At 43.3% G+C, this 18,148-nt stretch overlaps 1 protein-coding gene and 2 long non-coding RNA genes across 5 annotated transcripts; all 3 read left to right on the plus strand.

Annotated features, from left to right (window-relative positions):
• Nucleotides 1–1,855: 1,855 nt before the first annotated feature.
• Nucleotides 1,856–2,848, plus strand: LOC120295303. 3 transcript variants are annotated; one of them, XR_005552656.1, is made up of 4 exons: nt 1,856–2,182; nt 2,416–2,543; nt 2,670–2,730; nt 2,811–2,848. It is a non-coding gene; the product is annotated as an uncharacterized LOC120295303 (long non-coding RNA). The 3 variants fall into 3 exon arrangements; XR_005552655.1 differs by having other exon boundaries at nt 2,814–2,848; XR_005552657.1 differs by having other exon boundaries at nt 2,426–2,543; nt 2,814–2,848.
• A 4,000-nt stretch (nt 2,849–6,848) lies between these two features.
• Nucleotides 6,849–7,662, plus strand: LOC120295550. Its single transcript, XR_005552933.1, has 2 exons — nt 6,849–6,965; nt 7,112–7,662. It is a non-coding gene; the product is annotated as an uncharacterized LOC120295550 (long non-coding RNA).
• A 1,126-nt stretch (nt 7,663–8,788) lies between these two features.
• LOC104415925 (glutamate--tRNA ligase, chloroplastic/mitochondrial) lies at nt 8,789–13,212 on the plus strand. The gene is made up of 13 exons (XM_010027353.3): nt 8,789–9,136; nt 9,265–9,383; nt 9,673–9,794; nt 10,255–10,437; nt 10,679–10,797; nt 10,923–10,971; nt 11,077–11,178; nt 11,306–11,408; nt 11,530–11,593; nt 11,765–11,879; nt 12,171–12,271; nt 12,518–12,674; nt 12,785–13,212. The coding sequence occupies exons 1-13, from the start codon at nt 8,877–8,879 to the stop codon at nt 13,013–13,015; spliced, it is 1,725 nt and encodes a 574-aa protein (XP_010025655.2). The 5' UTR covers nt 8,789–8,876; the 3' UTR covers nt 13,016–13,212.
• The last annotated feature ends 4,936 nt before the right edge of the window (nt 13,213–18,148 follow it).

Consider the following 18,148-nt stretch of genomic DNA (forward strand, 5'->3'; position numbering starts at 1 on the left):
CGTCACAAAGAAGCACTTGTAGTGCGTACCTTGTGTTGGTACCTCGCGTTGCTCGAAACTCGGGTTGATTCCTATGAGGAGTCGACGATGGTTTGCCGGCATTTGTCGAGGAACCGGCCTCGATCTCCCCCACCGTGGCCTTTTCTCTCGGTCAGAAAGTCGGACTTGGTGGTGTTTGCGGCTACCGTACTCAACAAGGGACTCGGCCACGAGTGGCCGTGGTGAGGTCCGTGCATTGCATCGTTTAAGCTTCGCTGACCCAAGGTTTAGTCCCCATGAACGGTGGAACGCCTCCGTCTCGGTCCATGGACGGGATTTGGAGCGCAGGCCTCCAGAACCGCTTCACATATTCACGAACTCCGCCCCTTCGCTCTGGCGCTTGAGTTCCCCTCGGGCTTCCTCTTCCGCATAAGCGGGATAGTAGGATTCGCCGAAAACTCTTGACGGGCCGAGCCCCATCACGATAGGCTCGATATTCCTACCATCACCGACGTCTCCACCACAACGTGCATCATCGAGATAAATACATGGCCGCGGTGTTTACCCGATCACGTCGTGGTTGTCCCCGTGATGCCTGGAAGTATCGCTCCATGTACCACGGGAAGTTGTCCACGTCCTTTGCCACCCGGAGCCCTTGAACTCCTTTGGTTTGGGTGCATCGGCACGGGACGGATCATGGTGATCACCCCATTCACGCGTCTTTGCTTCAAGCTCCACGAGCTTGCCCTTCATTTCCGCCATTTCCGCCCCTATGGCCACCATCGCGGCTTCCCAAGTCTCATCTCGGCTATGCAGCTCGTGCATGAAGGGATCCTTGCACCTCGACACGGGCTCTCCCATGCCGGCTTGGAGCTCTTGCACTTGACCAAGAGTTCCTCCCTACGGCTTCCGCTCCTTCAATAGTGCAGTGCGGTCGTCCGTGAACGCCTGGACGTCAGTGACGGTCTCCTCTATGGCTGCCGACGGTTTCCGAATCCTCTTCGGATCTCGCGACACGAGGCAACACGAGCCTTTCTCGACCTAGGTTAGCCCTCACAGCCGAACGCCCACGATCTTCACGCTCATTGTCTTGAACGATCGGAACATCGGGCGAGGATTGGCCATTTCGTTTGGAAATGATGGCTCTGATACCACTTGTCACGGGTCGATCAATTTCGTTCGATCAAACACCGCGCGGCCTTAGGATCGGTGATCCCAAGTCGGCCTTACACACACACTCGCTCGAACACAGAACCGAATGGGCAAAGAGAGTGTATTTGCTTTGAACGAATCGATTACATTGGAGAGGGATCCCTATTTATACAAAGAGTGGTCGCATCTCGGCTGTGGATCGTCCCTCCGATCCAACGGTCCATTTTGAATCCGTATAATCATTACAAGCTATACAACAGCTACTCGAAGGCTACTCGATGGTCTCGCATCCTAAGCCCTTGGGAAGTCCATGGGTCGCGGCGTACGTCGGGCCTTGGGCGGACCATGGGCGTGTGTCGAAGCAAGATCGGGGTTGCGAGTCCGTCGACACGCGACCGGCAACTGGCGTCACGGGCTGCTCGAGCATCGCTCGGGGTCGCCACGGGCTGCGCATGGGCCTTCCGCTCGTTCTGCTCATGGGTCGTTCGTGGGGCTTCCGGGCAGCCCTTTGTACGTGACACGGTCCCTCACGGACGATCTTGGATCATGCTTGTCCGTGGGCCGTGTCACAAGCATGACAATAAGCTCAAATCGGCTGCTTGTCATGTCCTTCTTTGCGGGCATGATTTAAACAATACGTACATGAAATTTCAATTGTTGTCGGCTTGAATTGCCTTATTTACTTATGGTTTAAGCAATAGGTATTATCTGGCTGGATGTGTTGGTCAGTCAATATTACTCTGAATTAGTTTCACATCTTACAATTCATCTAGAGATAATCCCATTGTATTTAACAATCAGAATCGTTTGTCATGTTTCTGTCGAACTTTAGCTCGAAATACTTAAGGCTATTAGATTATTACTCCAGGAGCTTGAGAAAATGAAGGAGATTGCGAAACTAAAGCAGCTGCCTCCAGTTTATACTGGACGATGGGCTACTGCAACCGAAGAAGAAGTGCAAGAAGAGTTGGCAAAGTGAACCCCTTTCACATATCGATTTTGTGTGCCAAAGGAGGGAAGTCTGAAAATAAGTGATCTTATTCAAGGAGAAGTAAGTAATGTTTCCATTGAAGTCCTCCTGCATTCTAACATTTTCATATTCTTATTGAACAAAAGTTGTCTGTCAAGAAAATCGCTTTCATTAATCTCTTGAAAACACAGCTAATGAATTCCAGAAAATCGCTTGACTTGAAACAGTTAATTTGATCACAATAACTCTTATGATTGATGAAATTTACCTGTCCCTTTTTGTCCAATGGTATCTGCTGCTGACCTTATGGATAGTGTTGTGAAGGTTAGTTGGAACTTGGACACTTGGAGATTTTCGTAATTATGCGGAGCAATGGGCAGCCAGTTTACAATTTCTGTGTCACTGTCGATGATGCAACTATGGCTATTTCACATGTTATAAGGTACTTAATATTCGTTAGTCACATGAGTAGTTGGGGTATTTGCAAGTTGATTTCTTTTCCCCAAGTCATCTATAGTTTTGGGCTCTGTGTCATACTTCACCTCATTCTCCTGCATGTGTGCATCAGAGCGGAAGAGCATCTGCCACCCTATCGAATTGAGACCCACCAGTTTTGACCAGAGAGTGAGGTATGTTTGAAACTTTGTAATTTGTTTCTTCTGCGTCCATATCCACTCGATAAGATGAGAAGTCAAGGATCTTATATTAGCAGCTTAGCACGAAGCATGACTCATGTGGAATTGGCAATAGCGTCGGCGTCCAAGTGATCGGCGGCGGCGGCCGGGGTTCGGGTTCAAGTTCGGCGTCCGGTGACGGGCGGCGGTGGCCGAAGTCCGAACCGATGTTCGGCTGGCGCCAAGTCCACTGACTGGTGGCAGGTGGCCAAAGTTCGGAGTCCAACGGCCAAGCAGGCGGGTAACGGCGTCCAATGTCCGCGCAGTTCGACGTCCGATGTCCGGCATCCGAGTCCGGGCAACAGAGGTTGACGGTGGCCGATTCGGAGTCCTAGGCCGGCGGCCGACATCCGGCGGTCGAGTGGCAGAAGTAGTGGCGACGGTCACCAACGAACATCCTGGGTGATTGGTAGTGAGCCTTCGACATCTAATGATTGGCGATGAGCGACCAACGAGCCGGTGGGCGTCCGCATCCGACGATCGGCGAATGGCGATGGGTAGCCGAAGGTGGTAGCCGGCGGTCGCGGCGGGCGTTCGGCATCCCATGGGCGGCAAATGGGCGACCGGCGGTTACGAGAGTAAACGATGAGAAAAATTTTGATTTTTCATTTTTATTCGAAAAAAAAAATTAAAAATTTTAACCTTTGATTTACAGTGTTAAATCTATTTTTGGAATATAAATTTTTTCAGAAATAGAAGAATGAAATACGAATTTTTGTTTTAAATTTTTTCCTCAAATTTGTTTGGAAAAAAAAATAAATAAAAAACAAAATTTTGACATGCGCGCCCTTAATATCGAACCATGCGCGGATCGATACAAGGATCGACCCAATCAAAAGGTGGGCCAATGCCTGACAGGGCTATAATTGGGACTACCTGTCCAGGAGGATCCTACTGAGCCAGTGGTTATAAAGTCGTTATGTCTCGATCGAGAAAATATTGGCTGTAGCTCTTATTTCACCGTGTGATATTTGTCCATTCATCGCGCGGCCCCCACCGTGCAGAGCCGTTTGACACGCCCTCTCTCTTCTCTTCTCTCTCTTCTTCCCTTTGTTCTTTCCATCATTTCTTTTTCTTCCTCTGTTCGCGGTTTCCTCCGTCTCACTCTCTTTGCCTACCTCACGGGACAACAACAGAGTTCGTCCATCACCACATATGGGTATCAGAACTATTGATTTCTCGTTGACGACAAGACCCAATGTCGGTGGCGGCGCCGTCGTCTTCCTCCTCCACGAAACCGGAGTCCATTCTCTTGTACATTTTTCTCCTTTCCTCCAAATCGAGACCCCCATCTTCCTCACCAACCTCAACTCCCATATCCATCCCTCTCCCTCCTGCAAAGATTGTTCCCTAATAGAATAAGTGTAATAGAAATCACTAAAACTTGTTACGGATATGCAATTAAGTCCTAAAATTAAGAAAAATGCAATTAATTTTTAAAATTTATTAAATTGGTTTAATTGAATTATAAAGTTAACAATCGCTAAACTTATTAACCGAAAATGACGCGTGGATGTGGCATTTTAAATGATTTTTATTTTCCACCGTGGCTTTTTAAAGTTATTATATTTATTCAAAATTAGATTTAAAAACTAAAAAGAAAGCTAAAATTTATTTTAAAAAGGGTGATGGGAAGAGCTGCCATTTTTAAAACAGTTTTTGAAAAATAAATTTTAGTTTTTAAATATATTTAAAAATTAATAAAAATAATTTTAAAAAGCCACATGAAAATTAAAGAATAATTTAAAATGCCGATTCAAACCGAAAGAGAGACAGGACAGAGGGAAGAAGACGGAGGAGCATGGGGCGGGCGGAGCATAGACGAGGTCACGTGCCGGAGGCAGGGCTGAGGTTGGAGAAGGAACATGAGGCACGTGGAGGGGAGGAAAAAAAAAAGAGGGGAAACCGCCAGCAGCAGAGGATAGGAGAGAGAGTGGACAGTGGGGCCCATCGGTACTATGTCCACCAATGAATGGAAAATATGAATAAAAAGCTGCAGCAGTTCTTGTCTCCTGCATGATTCCTCATTTACGATCCACGTCCTAAAGCTTTGTTGCTCCCGGCCGCGTTCCCCTCCCCCTCCTCTTCTCTCTTCTCTCCGTGGCAAAGCCGGGGAGCCAAGAAGCGGCGCCGCCCCGCTCGAGAAAGCTTCCCCCGCACCTTCTCCCGCCGAGGTTTTTCCCCCTCCGGTCTCGAATCTTTCTCCTCCTGCTCGTCACCACCTTACGGGCCCTTTCGCCATTTCCCGGAACACCGCGGCCCTCTCGTCCGGCCGCCTGCGCTCGCGCCCCCCATCCGACGCCGGGTTTCGCCACCCCCGTAGCTGAGCCGCGGGTTCCGTTGACTTTCGAGGTCGACTGCACCGGCGGAACCTGACTGACGAAGCTCTCGCTACTTCTTTGCGACGGCGCTCGACTGCACCGGCGGCTTTACGTCCCAGGATTCAACGTTGCCGTGTCTCGGCGTTGTGCTGCAGCTCGCCTCTTCGGACCTGGTCCGATCAAATCGGTTTGCATCCCGTTCCGTCTGACTCTGCTTCGGAGGTCATAATGTTCTCTTGTGTCGACCTCGATTTCTTAGTTGTTGATCAATTGCCTTGCGATCTGTTGTGGGATTGCGATATTCCACATGGAAAGGTTCCTAGTCGACGTGTGTCTCCAAAATGAGTTTTTTCATGGCCTGCGTATGCTATTACTGTGGATGGTGTGTTGAATTGGTGTTTTGAATACGGACTAGGGATGTGTTATGCACAAAATGGGTTTTCTATATTTTGTTGAGCGTGTGAAGTTGTTGCTGGCATGTTCATTGGATATGCATGCGTTGTACTTTGCTTGTGTGGTGGACGAAAGAGGATTCCATGAGCTGCGATTTCGAAGGTCGAAATTGCAAAGTCGTAGCAATGGATTTGTTGATCGCTCTGTTTTATTAACCTTGTAGCTTAAGTGTTTTGTCTGAGGAACGTGTAGAGAACATTTGCTCAGTTTGGCTCACGAACCTTTGACATTGAATAGTGGCTTACCAAAATAGGGGTTCTAGGAATGGTTGAAGGGGATCTCAGAATGGTGGTAGGGGTAAATAATGTCTTTAAGCCTAGGGATTCATAAGATCGAATGAACCCGGGAGATGGGTACATAAAAAAAGAAGGGTGCTGTTGATCGCCCCTTGATTCTATATACTTCTGCTTATGGAGAACGTATTGATTAGCAATAGCTTTCATATTGTTAACTACTTTCATGAGAAATGAGAACTATTGTTAACCCATTATAGGCAGTCTTTGTGAAGCACATAGTTAGCCCTACCATTCTCACTCGACAGTTAGACTAATTACAATATAAATACTGCTAAGTAGAAGCCATCCTTCAAGTGAGACCGGGCCGCGGTGTATTCATTCCCCAAGATAGTGTGCTGCTTATGCAGTTATTAAAGATTGGAGTGAACCGGGCGTTGTTTTTACCATGAAATAAGCTTCCATAAGCTTCCGTAAAATGTTCCATAATGTTTTGGTAAGATCTCTTGTTTGGGTTGCCGGAATTAACTTGTCCCCTTCATCATCTCTAGCATTGGCATTAGTTAATTTTTTCCCCATGGACATATTTCTTTTCTATAGTTACACTGATGGTTGTGGTGTTGTCAGTGTCATGGCTTTCAGCAGTTGCTTCATTATGATGCAACATGGCTTAAAAACAGCGACCAGGAGTCTTTTACAATCCCATCGTCTTCTCCAACTCCTCCTTGTGGCCTCCGTGCTCTCGGCAACCGTCCCTGTGGCCCTCGGTGACTCTGGCACGGCTTCGTACTATGGCCCTCCCTATGATCGTAAGTCTCGAACCCCCCCTAATAACAAGAAGAAGAGAAGGAGAAAAGAGCTTTGCCATATAAACCTTTTTCTTGCCATTATTTCAGGGACAGAGTGCTATGGTGAGGGGTCATCCCAGTTCCCGGAGAGCAAGCCGTTCGCGGCCGTGGGCGACGGACTATGGGACCTTGGGGCAGCGTGCGGCAGGGAGTATGAGGTGTCGTGCACCAGTGGCTGCAAACCTGGCTCCGGCGCTATCCGGGTCAAAATCGTCGACTCCGCTATCGGTTGGCCCCAGGCAGTCCATGACCGGCGCTGATTTGATCCTGTCACAGTTTGCATTCGAAGCCATTGCCAATCCGTCCATGGTTTCGATCAGCGTGGAGTTTAAAAGGTGAGGAATCCATTTCTTCTGCTCCTTTTCATTTAGAATCCCAATTCAATTGAATTTTCCCCGATCTAACGGCGGTGATCAGAGGGACCCCTGACTCCGATAGTAGTACAGATTTTGAAATCGTCTTTTGTGTGTGAAACGTGCAGGGTCTGATTTTTGGTTATGGCACAAGGCTCAAGACAGGGAGGCGAAAGCAAATCGAGTTGTAATAGTGATACATATAAATTTAGACACAGTTTATTCGGAATGCTGGTTGGTCTTGTTGCTCTTTTGTTTTTCAAATGTTTGCTGTTTTCGAATTTAAGAGGATGGACTCAGCCAGTGTGAGGGCTGAGAGGAAAGATCGGAGGTTACATTGGTCGCGGTTGATCTTTGCTAAGATAGATGTTACTCTGTCGCTGGTTTGAAGTTTTGGGAAGAATTATAGCACTGCCCCAAATTTGTACTCATGTGGTATTTTTCTCACTGTTTCTATTCCGTCGGTGGTACCGTTGCAAATTTTACGTGGCAGCTGAGTGGGAGAAAGAATGCAAGCGGTGCTAACATGGAGATCTGCTACTATAGATGTGGACTCCATTGAATTGTTCAGAGCCGGGAAGTTGCTGTGTGTTCTTTGGTGGCTGTGCTCTGCGTTTTCGACTGGTCTAGGACTCTATCTGGACTTAAACTCAATCAATCTGAAACTGCTCTATTTACAGATGGTATTCCTGATGATTGGCAGCAAGAGTCATTGGATTTAATTGCAAAGACTAATGGAACAATGGCATATGCTTGTGATCGCTGTTGGCTGTGCTGGATTTTCTCTGATCATTAGAGTTGGTCTTAATTTCCTCGTCTGAACCGTATACCAACCTTTGTTGCTAATGTCCATTTGGTTTTTCTCTATCATAATCATCTAAGTTGGTTGTAATGTCCTCTTTCTTTTGCTTTTCTGAACTATACACCAACTTGGTTGCTCACTACTTGGTTTTTCTGCTCTAATGATCCAAGTTCTGACTGAAGAGAGGTTTTTAGACCTCGTTTAAATCATGTAATTGGTGATCGTGGTTCTGTTTCTTTTTTTCTTCATCTCCAGTCAAATCCCTCCCTTCCAATCAGGACCACAAGAATCATTAAAAGCTTAAGAACCTAAATCCTTTTATCTTTTCGGTTTGTGTGACAAGATAATAGTAAATCAAAACATAGACGGCAGGGGAAAAATGACGGTACCACAGGAATGTAAAATAGATACGCGTTGTTATTATTATTATTATTATTATTATTATTATTATTATTATTATTTGGGTATGAGATATGATGATCCTAGTTTTAGATTAAGTATTTTGATCTTTCTTTTTATATGATCTCTACATAAATTATGTATTTTAACTAGCATGCTCGATTTTCCATGTATTGTTAGTATGTAATAAATTGTAATTTTAGAAAGGTAATATCAAAATAGTATGAGACATATCTACATTTTATTTATAAAAAAATTCTAAATTTTATTATGAAAGTGTAATTGAGTTTTAGATTTTTTAAAATGCACAATTAAATACTAAAATTGATCAAATTAGTTCAATTAAGTCATTTCTTTTTTTAATCGAATAATTAAGTTATTTCATTAATTATACTTTTCGAAAATTTTAAGATTCATTATATTTTTTGAAAATTTTTAGATTTTAATTGTACTTTGTAACAAGTTTTATGATTTCAAATCTCATAAATTTTATACCTTCGTATACGCAAAAACGACAGTGCGTTCGTACGTCCGCATCCTCCAGCAACCATCCAAAAAACGCGAAGCGTACAAGCGACTTCGGAATCTCTCGTTATCTTCTTCTTCTTTCTTCACTTCGACTCCGCTCTTCAAAAAGTCCACCGCCGGCGGGGCTTTCTGCGAAGCGCGAGCAGAGGTAGAAAGGAGTAAAAATGGCGACTTTCGTCGGTTCGCCTTGCTGGGCCAGGCTCAGGTCGATCGGCGAGATCACCCTCGCCCATCCTCCGATGCTGCGCCACTCCTCGCCTCTCCGCCTGAGGTCAATCGCCGCCCCTCTCCCCCGGAGATGCTTCGCCGTCGCCGCCTCCGCGGCCTCCGACGGCCAGGTCCGCGTCCGGTTCGCCCCTTCCCCGACCGGCAACCTCCACGTCGGCGGCGCCAGGACCGCGCTTTTCAATTACCTGTTCGCTAGGTAGTTTTTCTCTCGGTTCTCTCTTTTTTCCGCGCGTGCATGCGTCGTGGTGGTTTTTGGTGGCCTCTTGTGCGAATTGGGTGCTTGAGGTTGTTTTCATTCTTTCGTGTTTCCTGGAGCTGATTCAGGTCGAAAGGCGGGAAATTTGTGCTTAGAATCGAGGATACTGACTTGGAGAGGTCAACCAAGGAGTCCGAGGAGGCAGTGTTGCAGGATCTGTCATGGCTTGGGCTTGATTGGGATGAAGGTTTTCTCTTTTCTTCCTTACTTCTTTCAAGTGTTTTACATCTAGTTTTTATCAAAACAGGGGAAGTTTTCGTGTTTCTTTGCAATTAACTGTGAATTGTTAGTCCCAATTCCAAATCCTTTGTTGGGAATTGTCTGTATGGACATGGTTTTAGTTGATTTTGTTGCTTGTTTTGCTTCTGGCTCTTTGAAGTGTGTTGTGGGCTTTTCGATGTTTAATGTTGATGTTGTGTTTTGCGGACTTTCTTGATTACTTTATCCATGATAATATCTTCGATAAAATCTTCTAGGCCCTGGCATTGGTGGAGATTATGGACCGTACCGGCAATCTGAGAGGAACTCCCTTTACAAGGAGCACGCTCAGAAGCTTTTAGAATCTGGTCATGTCTACCGCTGCTTTTGTTCGAATGAGGTAATCTGTTCTAGCTTTTGATCTCTGAACTTCATTAGTAAATGTATGCAAGAAGCACTGTGTTTGCCGAGAAGATTGTGTTGAAATTTCAATAAGAGAGGATAATCCTGTTGGTTGATTTTGAAAGTGAGGAATATTGGTCTCTGATTCAATATATGCAAGTATGACAGTAACCTCAAATGCGGCTGCTTGTCATGTCCCTTCTTTGTGAGGCATGATTTAAACAATACGTACATGAAATTTCAATTGTTGTCAGCTTGAATTGCCTTATTTACTTATGGTTTAAGCAATAGGTTTTATCTGGCTGGATGTGTTGGTCAGTCAATATTACTCTGAATTAGTTTCACATCTTACAATTCATCTAGAGATAATCCCATTGTATTTAACAATCAGAATCGTTTGTCATGTTTCTGTCGAACTTTAGCTCGAAATACTTAAGGCTATTAGATTATTACTCCAGGAGCTTGAGAAAATGAAGGAGATTGCGAAACTAAAGCAACTGCCTCCAGTTTATACTGGACGATGGGCTACTGCAACTGAAGAAGAAGTGCAAGAAGAGTTGGCAAAGGGAACCCCTTTCACATATCGATTTCGTGTGCCAAAGGAGGGAAGTCTGAAAATAAGTGATCTTATTCGAGGAGAAGTAAGTAATGTTTCCATTCAAGTCCTCCTGCATTCTAACATTTTCATATTCTTATTGAACAAAGTTGTCTGTCCAGAAAATCGCTTTCATTAATCTCTACAAACACAGCTAATGAATTCCAGAAAATCGCTTGACTTAAAACAGTTAGTTTGATCACAATAACTCTTATGATTGATGAAATGTACCTGTCCCTTTTTGTCCAATGGTATGTGCTGCTGACCTTATGGATAGTGTTTTGAAGGTTAGTTGGAACTTGGACACACTTGGAGATTTTGTAATTATGCGGAGCAATGGGCAGCCAGTTTACAATTTCTGTGTCACTGTCGATGATGCAACTATGGCTATTTCACATGTTATAAGGTACTTAATATTCGTTAGTCACGTGAGTAGTTGGGGTATTTGCAAGTTGATTTCTTTTCCCCAAGTCATATAGTTTTAGGCTTTGTGTCATGCTTCACCTCATTCTCCTGGCATGTGTGCATCAGAGCGGAAGAGCATCTGCCGAATACTCTGAGGCAAGCGCTTATATATAAGGTAATGTGATTCATGCCTATTATATTTAGTAATGGGTTTTCGTGGTTCTTTATCAGTTCATCAGACATTGGCAGCATAAATTTGTCCTCTTTACTCTCAATACAGGCTCTAGGCTTCCCTATGCCTTACTTCGCACATGTTTCCTTGATCCTTGCACCTGATAGAAGTAAACTGTCAAAAAGGCATGGTGCAACTTCCGTGGGCCAGGTATATTTAATTTTAATCAAACACTTTTTCTGTTTTCCGTCTGATTCTGCTTAAGATTTTTGCTTCACTTCTAGTTGAAGTTCCTATCAGGATAAGAAATGTAATCTTCCCTAATTACATGTGACAGTTTAAGGAGATGGGATATCTCCCTCAGGCAATGGTGAACTATCTGGCTCTGTTAGGATGGGGAGATGGAACTGAAAACGAGTTTTTTACCCTTGAGCAACTTGGTTTGTGTTTTTCCTTCGACTTTCACTTATGTCCTTGGTTGTTGAACTATAGATTATTGTCCTGAGGCCCCTTTTTCATTCGGCTAATTTCTTAGCACGGGTACTTTTATGCAATTCTCAGTTGAAAAGTTCACAATTGAGCGAGTCAACAAAAGTGGTGCAATCTTTGATTCTACTAAGCTAAGGTAATAATTACTTTTCAGCTAGCCTCTGCTTTCATCCCTCCCTTTATCAATGACAGCTACCTATAGCATGCAGCTGCAGTGCATGTGGTTTGTGTGCTCCGGCATCTATGCCCCTAGATAGTTGTATTCATGTTTTCTGAGAGAATCTATTTTGACATGTCTGAACTGAAGGTGGATGAATGGTCAGCATTTAAGAGCGATTCCATCAGAGGCATTGACTGGGCTTATTGGTCAGCACTGGAAGAGCACTTGCACTTTGAAAGAATCAGACGGCCCATTTGTTGAGGTGAGTTCATATCTACTGCCATGTCAATTAGTTTCCTAATCAATAACTAGGAGGCTGTCCTATGTCATTGTTGATTTGATATGTTATGCAAAGGAACTGTGCTACATATAGTGTATGGTAGATTACATCCCTTGTTTAGCTATTCCGAAAACAGTTTAGTGTTGCTGATTGCGTTAAAAGGAAGAATTGGCATTCTTCCAGAACTTTTGGCCTGCAATATTTTGGTACTAGATTATTTTTTGTTGTGCTATGGTGCATGCTTAAATCTGTGATGTGGCATGGCATCCACAGGAGGCAGTTCAACTTCTCAAAGATGGGATTGACCTGATACCAGACTCAGATAAGGCGTTAACTAACTTGTTGGCATATCCCTTACATGCTACATTGACGAGGTGATGACCTTAATTGGTTGTATCAGATGTTTTTACTTCCATATATTGGCGTGGTATCTCTTTCCATTGCTGTTGATTTCAAGTTAATCCTGCGCAAGTTCCCCTGCTAACTGCAACAAGGACTGATAGAATATGTACATTAGCTTTTATAAAATGAGAACATGTGAAATGAAATCAAGATATGGATGAAAAGTTGGCTAGGGTGTGCTTCCAGATTGGTGATGACAGATATAATCTTATCTTTAGCTCTGAAGGTAAAGTGGTTGTAGAAGATAAGCTTCCTGAAGTCTCAGCGAGCCTCATAGCTGCCTATGACAGTGGTGAGCTCATAGGTGCACTTGAAGAAGGCCATGCAGGGTGGCAGAAGTGGGTGAAGGGCTTCGGCAAATCACTAAAGCGCAAGGTGAGCCTTAATTGGCTTCACCAATATAATTGACAGCGTCATACTTGTTTTGGCTTTTAGTCCTCAGAAGATAAGAAAATTCACACTTTTGACCTTTACTGCCGTTGCAGGGGAAAACACTTTTCATGCCTCTGAGAGTATTGTTAACTGGAAAGCTCCATGGTCCTGATATGGGGGCCAGTGTTCTTTTGCTTTACAAGGCTGGGAAATATGATGTAGTTGCTCCTGAAGCTGGGTTTGTAACATTGGATGAGCGGTTTAACATGCTCAAGCAAATCAACTGGGAATCTGTTAACCAGGATCAGACTCTGTTAGAGCCCACTGCCACCCTATCGAATTGAGACCCGCCAGTTTTGACCAGAGGGTGAGTTATGTTTGAAACTTTGTAATTTGTTTCTTCTGTGTCGTCTACTCGATAAGATGAGAAATGAAGGATCTTATATTAGCGGCTTAGCACGAAGCATGACTCACGTGGAATGTATCTTTTGGTGGTTTAACTAGTGATTTCCAATAAAGCCTCTATGTTTGCTCGCTTCCATTTATTTCTGTATTATAGTAAAGCTAATAGTCTTTAGATGGTTTTTACCTGGGCAATTCGGGAGACTGGTGGACACTTTTTCCTTGAAATGAGGATCCAATGGTATTTTGGGAAACCTAATACATGAACACTAATCAAATGAGAGAGAAAGAACAAAAGAAACAAGGTTATATAGTAAAGTTGGTTGAAGAAGCGTATATGAATGCGTAGGGAGGACCTGAATCCTCAATTGGCGCAAGACGTTTGTATTTTATTAATGCATGCTCATGGCCAGGGCTATGCAAAAAAATCGGGACTAGCCTGGACCGTCTAGAATCGGATCGGAACCATCAGGAACCGGTGATTCTTGAGGAACTGATGCAGTTTTGGTTCCATGAGTGGATCCATCCACCCCGCTCACTCGACCTGGACTAATTATATTAAAATAAGATATTAATTGTTAATATTAAAAATATGAAATTACAAATTAACAAACCTAAATCAAATAATTAAAAAATTAATTAAAGTGGGAAAAAAAGTCCAAAGCGCCCCAAATGGAGAGGCGCTGATCTTTAGTCAAACCAAATGGAGAGGTGCTGAAGCTAAAAGGTCTAAAGTGCACCTTGACAAAACGTCGAGCAATTGGTGGGCAAAAACAAGCACGTGAAGAAGCAGGGCGGCAAGAGGAGGAGAAGAAGAAAAGGTCAGGGCGGCGAAGAATCGGCAATTTTGGTCGAAAACCAAAATTGTTTCTCGTCAAGATTAAAGCTTTTGAGAAAATAATAATATTATTATTATTGTAAGGCCGGTTCCATGGATCCACTAGGGAACCGGACCGGACAAGCGGTCCGATTTTCAGGTGGATCTATACAACTAACGGGTGGATTCTGATTTTAATTTTTCGGAACAAGTCCTTAATGAGCGGTTTCCAATTCTAGGTTGGGAACCACCCGCCCGGACCATGCACATCTCTACTCATGGCATTTGTTAAGGCTTATTATTTGTATTTAGGATGTATAAACATTTCTATTTAGAGGATGTTATTCTTTGCAAATATGTTTATGTTCATTTTGTCTAGGTACTCTAGACAACTAGTGCGCTAGGATACTTTAACAAAACTCTTTTTGATAAGTCAATTAATTGCTCATTTGTTCTCATGGGATCATGACAAAACCAACATCTGGAGCAGCAATGAAATTCCCTTAGAAGATGCGAAATATGATTTCAACTATTGGAAATGCAAGAATTGATTCCTTTCAACTCGAACAAAAAGTATTCAAGTTCGAAACAGTGCTAAACCCAAGTCATTTATGGTATTTTCAAGTTTAATCACATGTCAACTTTAGGAAGCGTAGTGAAATGAAAGTGCTTGAAAATAAAGAGCAGGGAAATATAGACTGCAGGAACAGGATCGTCAACGGTATAAAGGTGTGAACAGGAGCGGTGGCCTGGCCAGTACCGGTTGAACTGACTTGTTTGTCCGTTTCTGGGCCCATTTTGGCCATCAACGTTATAAGGGTGTGAACAGGACCAGTGGCCTGGACGGTACCGGTTGAACTGGCCAGTTCAGTCCACTTTTTAAAAACATCGCGGCCAAGTTAGCAATAATTCTTTACATATCCCAGGAGCTCCAACTCCGGTATTGCAGGATGTTGTTTTGTACTTGCTTTTGTGGACACCAATTAACTACTTAGTATCGAACCATGCGTGGATCGACACAGGGATCGACCCAACCAAAAGTGTGCCAATGCCTGACAGGCCTTTTTACTGGGACTACCTTCTTCAGGGCATGCAAACTTTCTCTAACTTTATTAGATTTTGCATGAAACTGTCCAGAAGGATCCTACACAGCCAGGTGGGTATAAAGTCGTTATGTCTTGGATCGGGCAAAACACAGAGGAGAACGACTGCGTTGATGGCCCGAGATGCGACCATCAATCACATCCCTCTCCCTTGCGCCTCGACTAGTCAAACCTGTACTCGAGATCTTTAATGCGCTTTGAACGAACGCACATCTCAGTATCGAACCATGCGCCTATTCCCACGTTTTCTCTTTACACGATGAGCCTGACTCAGCTAATCTTCTGTTGATTGGTCCACATCAGCGCCACTTGTAACTCCCGGCACTGACTCAACATATTTCGTTCACGTTTTGCTGAACATGGAAAACCGTCCTTCAAGACATGGCATAAGGACCAAAATTGAACTCTTATAATAGTACGAGGACTACATTGAATAATGTCTCGAATACATTTTCACTACCGACGGAATTTGTTTTACACATAGATTTCCATTATTAATGAAAACCATCCCCTTTCGAGATAAGTTGAGGGACTAATTCATCTACAAAACATGGTGTAAGGACCAAAATTGAATTCCGTTAATAGTATGAGGACTGCATTAAATAATGTCTCGAAAATATTTTCACAACCAACGAAATTTGTTTTACACATAGATTTCTATTATTAATGAAAACCATTCCATTGACTCAATTTCTCAAATGAAACAAATGACAAAGAATTAAGAAAATATCTTTCTAATTCTCGATTTTTTCGTGAAATAAATGAAGTCAAGAGGATCATGGGCTTTGATGTAATTTGCACCAATACCATTATGTTATTAAGCAATGACCGCTTGTGTCCTATGAGTCCATGAATCTCATCCTATTGTCTTGTCCATTTCCCCACCTTATGATACACGGCGTACAAATTGTCAAATAATTACATTAAGAAATCGAACAATCAAAGTTTCCAACAATAAGAAATTAAGTCATTGAATGTAGACAACATGTCATTCTTTTGGCATGGACAATGGACCTTCGACGAACTAATTTAATCAGCGGATAATAACGCATTCACACATTAATCGTGTCCATAAGGCCTTGTTAAAAGGCAGCCCAAAAACGAGTACGCACCTAACCCTAGCTGGAGACAACTTAGGGTTCCATGAACGTTGCTTTTTTCACTCTTTGACCGTTGACTAACCAGCGTTTTGTAAGACTACCGTTGTATACTTCGACTTGTCTAGGGCGCACGCGGACAATCACTCGCATAGCATGTATGAGTACTATTTGGTCGCTTCAATTGAAGATGAAGACTGAGTTTTTGTCATCTTATTTCAATGACCTCCATCGATTCCTTTTGTTGAATAATTCTTCTTTTCTGATCAAAAGATAATTCTTCTTTCTTTTTCAGAAGCTTATCAAGAATGACAAAGGAAAATTGAACAATGGGGATTAGAAATATAAGATAATTCGTGAAATGATGGTGAGGGAGGTACTTGTCATCTTATTTGCTACCGGTGATCTCGTAAGCGAGGACATGGTTTTGGAACTAGTCGATTCTCTTCGATAAGTATTTATTCTAAATAATAAAATTAATTAAGGAAAATGACAAAAAGTAGGGTAAGTATAACTTAATCATGGGCATGATTAGCAGTTCTCTTCATGCTCATGCTGATAATGATTTGAGTAAGCAGTCCAAGTCCAATGTAAATCCTTTCCTTTTTCATTGCGGATCTTTGAAAAGCAAAAAGCTGAAAGGAAGCTTAAAGTCTCAAAAGCATTTTGATGTTACTTTTCTATTAAAGACTAGGGTAAGCAAAGCACAGATTCGGATATTCTTCAGTTGAGAGGAATATATCAACTCCCTCAAGAATTTGCCAGGAGCATATGATGAACCAAACAGAAGATCTAAAATCCAGAAAAGGGTCCGAAATCAGCACGCTCAATAAACAAGCAAAATCTTCATGTTACATTCACAAATATGTAACATCTAGAGGAACAGAATAGAAAGCATGCAATGACGTCCAAACAATTGATCTCCCAATACAACGGAAATATCGACAATGACAACAGGGATCACGATTTTCGGTCCCAGATGGGCAAGAGGCTCTAGTTTGCTGCGGCAACAGGAGAGCAAAAGTGTCGAAGTCTTAGTCTATGTTTCATAACCCCGTTAAGTGCTGTAAATTGAACTTGTTGGCACTTAATGTTATGAAGTGCGAATAACTTACTACACACAACATAATTGATTGGTTTAAGTCAAAAATTACCAAATGTGGTAAGTAAAAGCAACTCGCTTAATTGGTGAAGTACCATGTATGGAGAGTAAATTCTTGCAATCATAGTGTCAAAGAATTCGGATAATGATCAACATTCCATCTTTTGTAAGAAAGCAGGAGACCAAAATAATCTTCTCAATACCAATCATGGATTTTAAATGAGAAAATTCCGAGCGATAATTGAGCAAGCCTTATTCCATAATTCCCACCCAGATGGACCACCAATGGCAGTCTATTTGCAGAAAGATTCAATGCTCCTTGTAGCCATGTCATCTGGCGTTTCTCAATGGAGTCGTTCCCAGCATGCTGCTAATGGCGGTCTCGCTACTCCACCGAAAAGGTCTACCTCTTCATGCTAGCTATTCTCGTCATCAAGATAGAAAAGATTGTCGTTTCATGACTGAACTCACTCACGCTTGCCGAGTCTCCCATTGACTACATACGTTCACATCTACCCAACAGCACAGATGCTTTGGAGGACTTTAGTGCAATGAAGTTGGCGCCAGCCACTGCAGACTTTTCTGCACCGGGTGCGCGCGACCAAAGCGGCCATTTATTCATGCCTTTCACACCGCTTTTGGTCAACATCCGGCAGCTCGTCTGAATTTATATAGTGTGCGTATGTTGAATTTGAAGCACTGTGTTATTATATTACCTTTCTCAAGGCGATCGAACGTGGAGCTTTCGTAATGGGACCACCCAATTGATGGGGCTGTCCGAAGTCGATGGGCATTGATGCGCGCACGAGTCAAAACACACCTTACGCGGACCCTCATGTATTCGTACTGCGTTTCATACGGGCATTTACAGACAGGAGAGGACACGTCGTCGTTGGCCGCTGTGGATCTGTCGATTTATTCATCGGCAGTGCTCAGGGGCGAGTAAATGTTGAGTC

This window comes from Eucalyptus grandis, chromosome 7 (genome assembly GCF_016545825.1).
Source record: "Eucalyptus grandis isolate ANBG69807.140 chromosome 7, ASM1654582v1, whole genome shotgun sequence".
Lineage (NCBI taxonomy): Eukaryota > Viridiplantae > Streptophyta > Magnoliopsida > Myrtales > Myrtaceae > Eucalyptus > Eucalyptus grandis.

Coding starts and splice junctions, on each gene's coding strand:
- LOC104415925 (XM_010027353.3), top strand. CDS start 8,877: ATGGCGACTTTCGTCGGTTCGCCTTGCTGGGCCAGGCTCAGGTCGATC. Junction 9,795..10,254: donor GCTGCTTTTGTTCGAATGAG/GTAATCTGTTCT, acceptor TTATTACTCCAG/GAGCTTGAGAAAATGAAGGA. Junction 10,438..10,678: donor GTGATCTTATTCGAGGAGAA/GTAAGTAATGTT, acceptor AGTGTTTTGAAG/GTTAGTTGGAACTTGGACAC.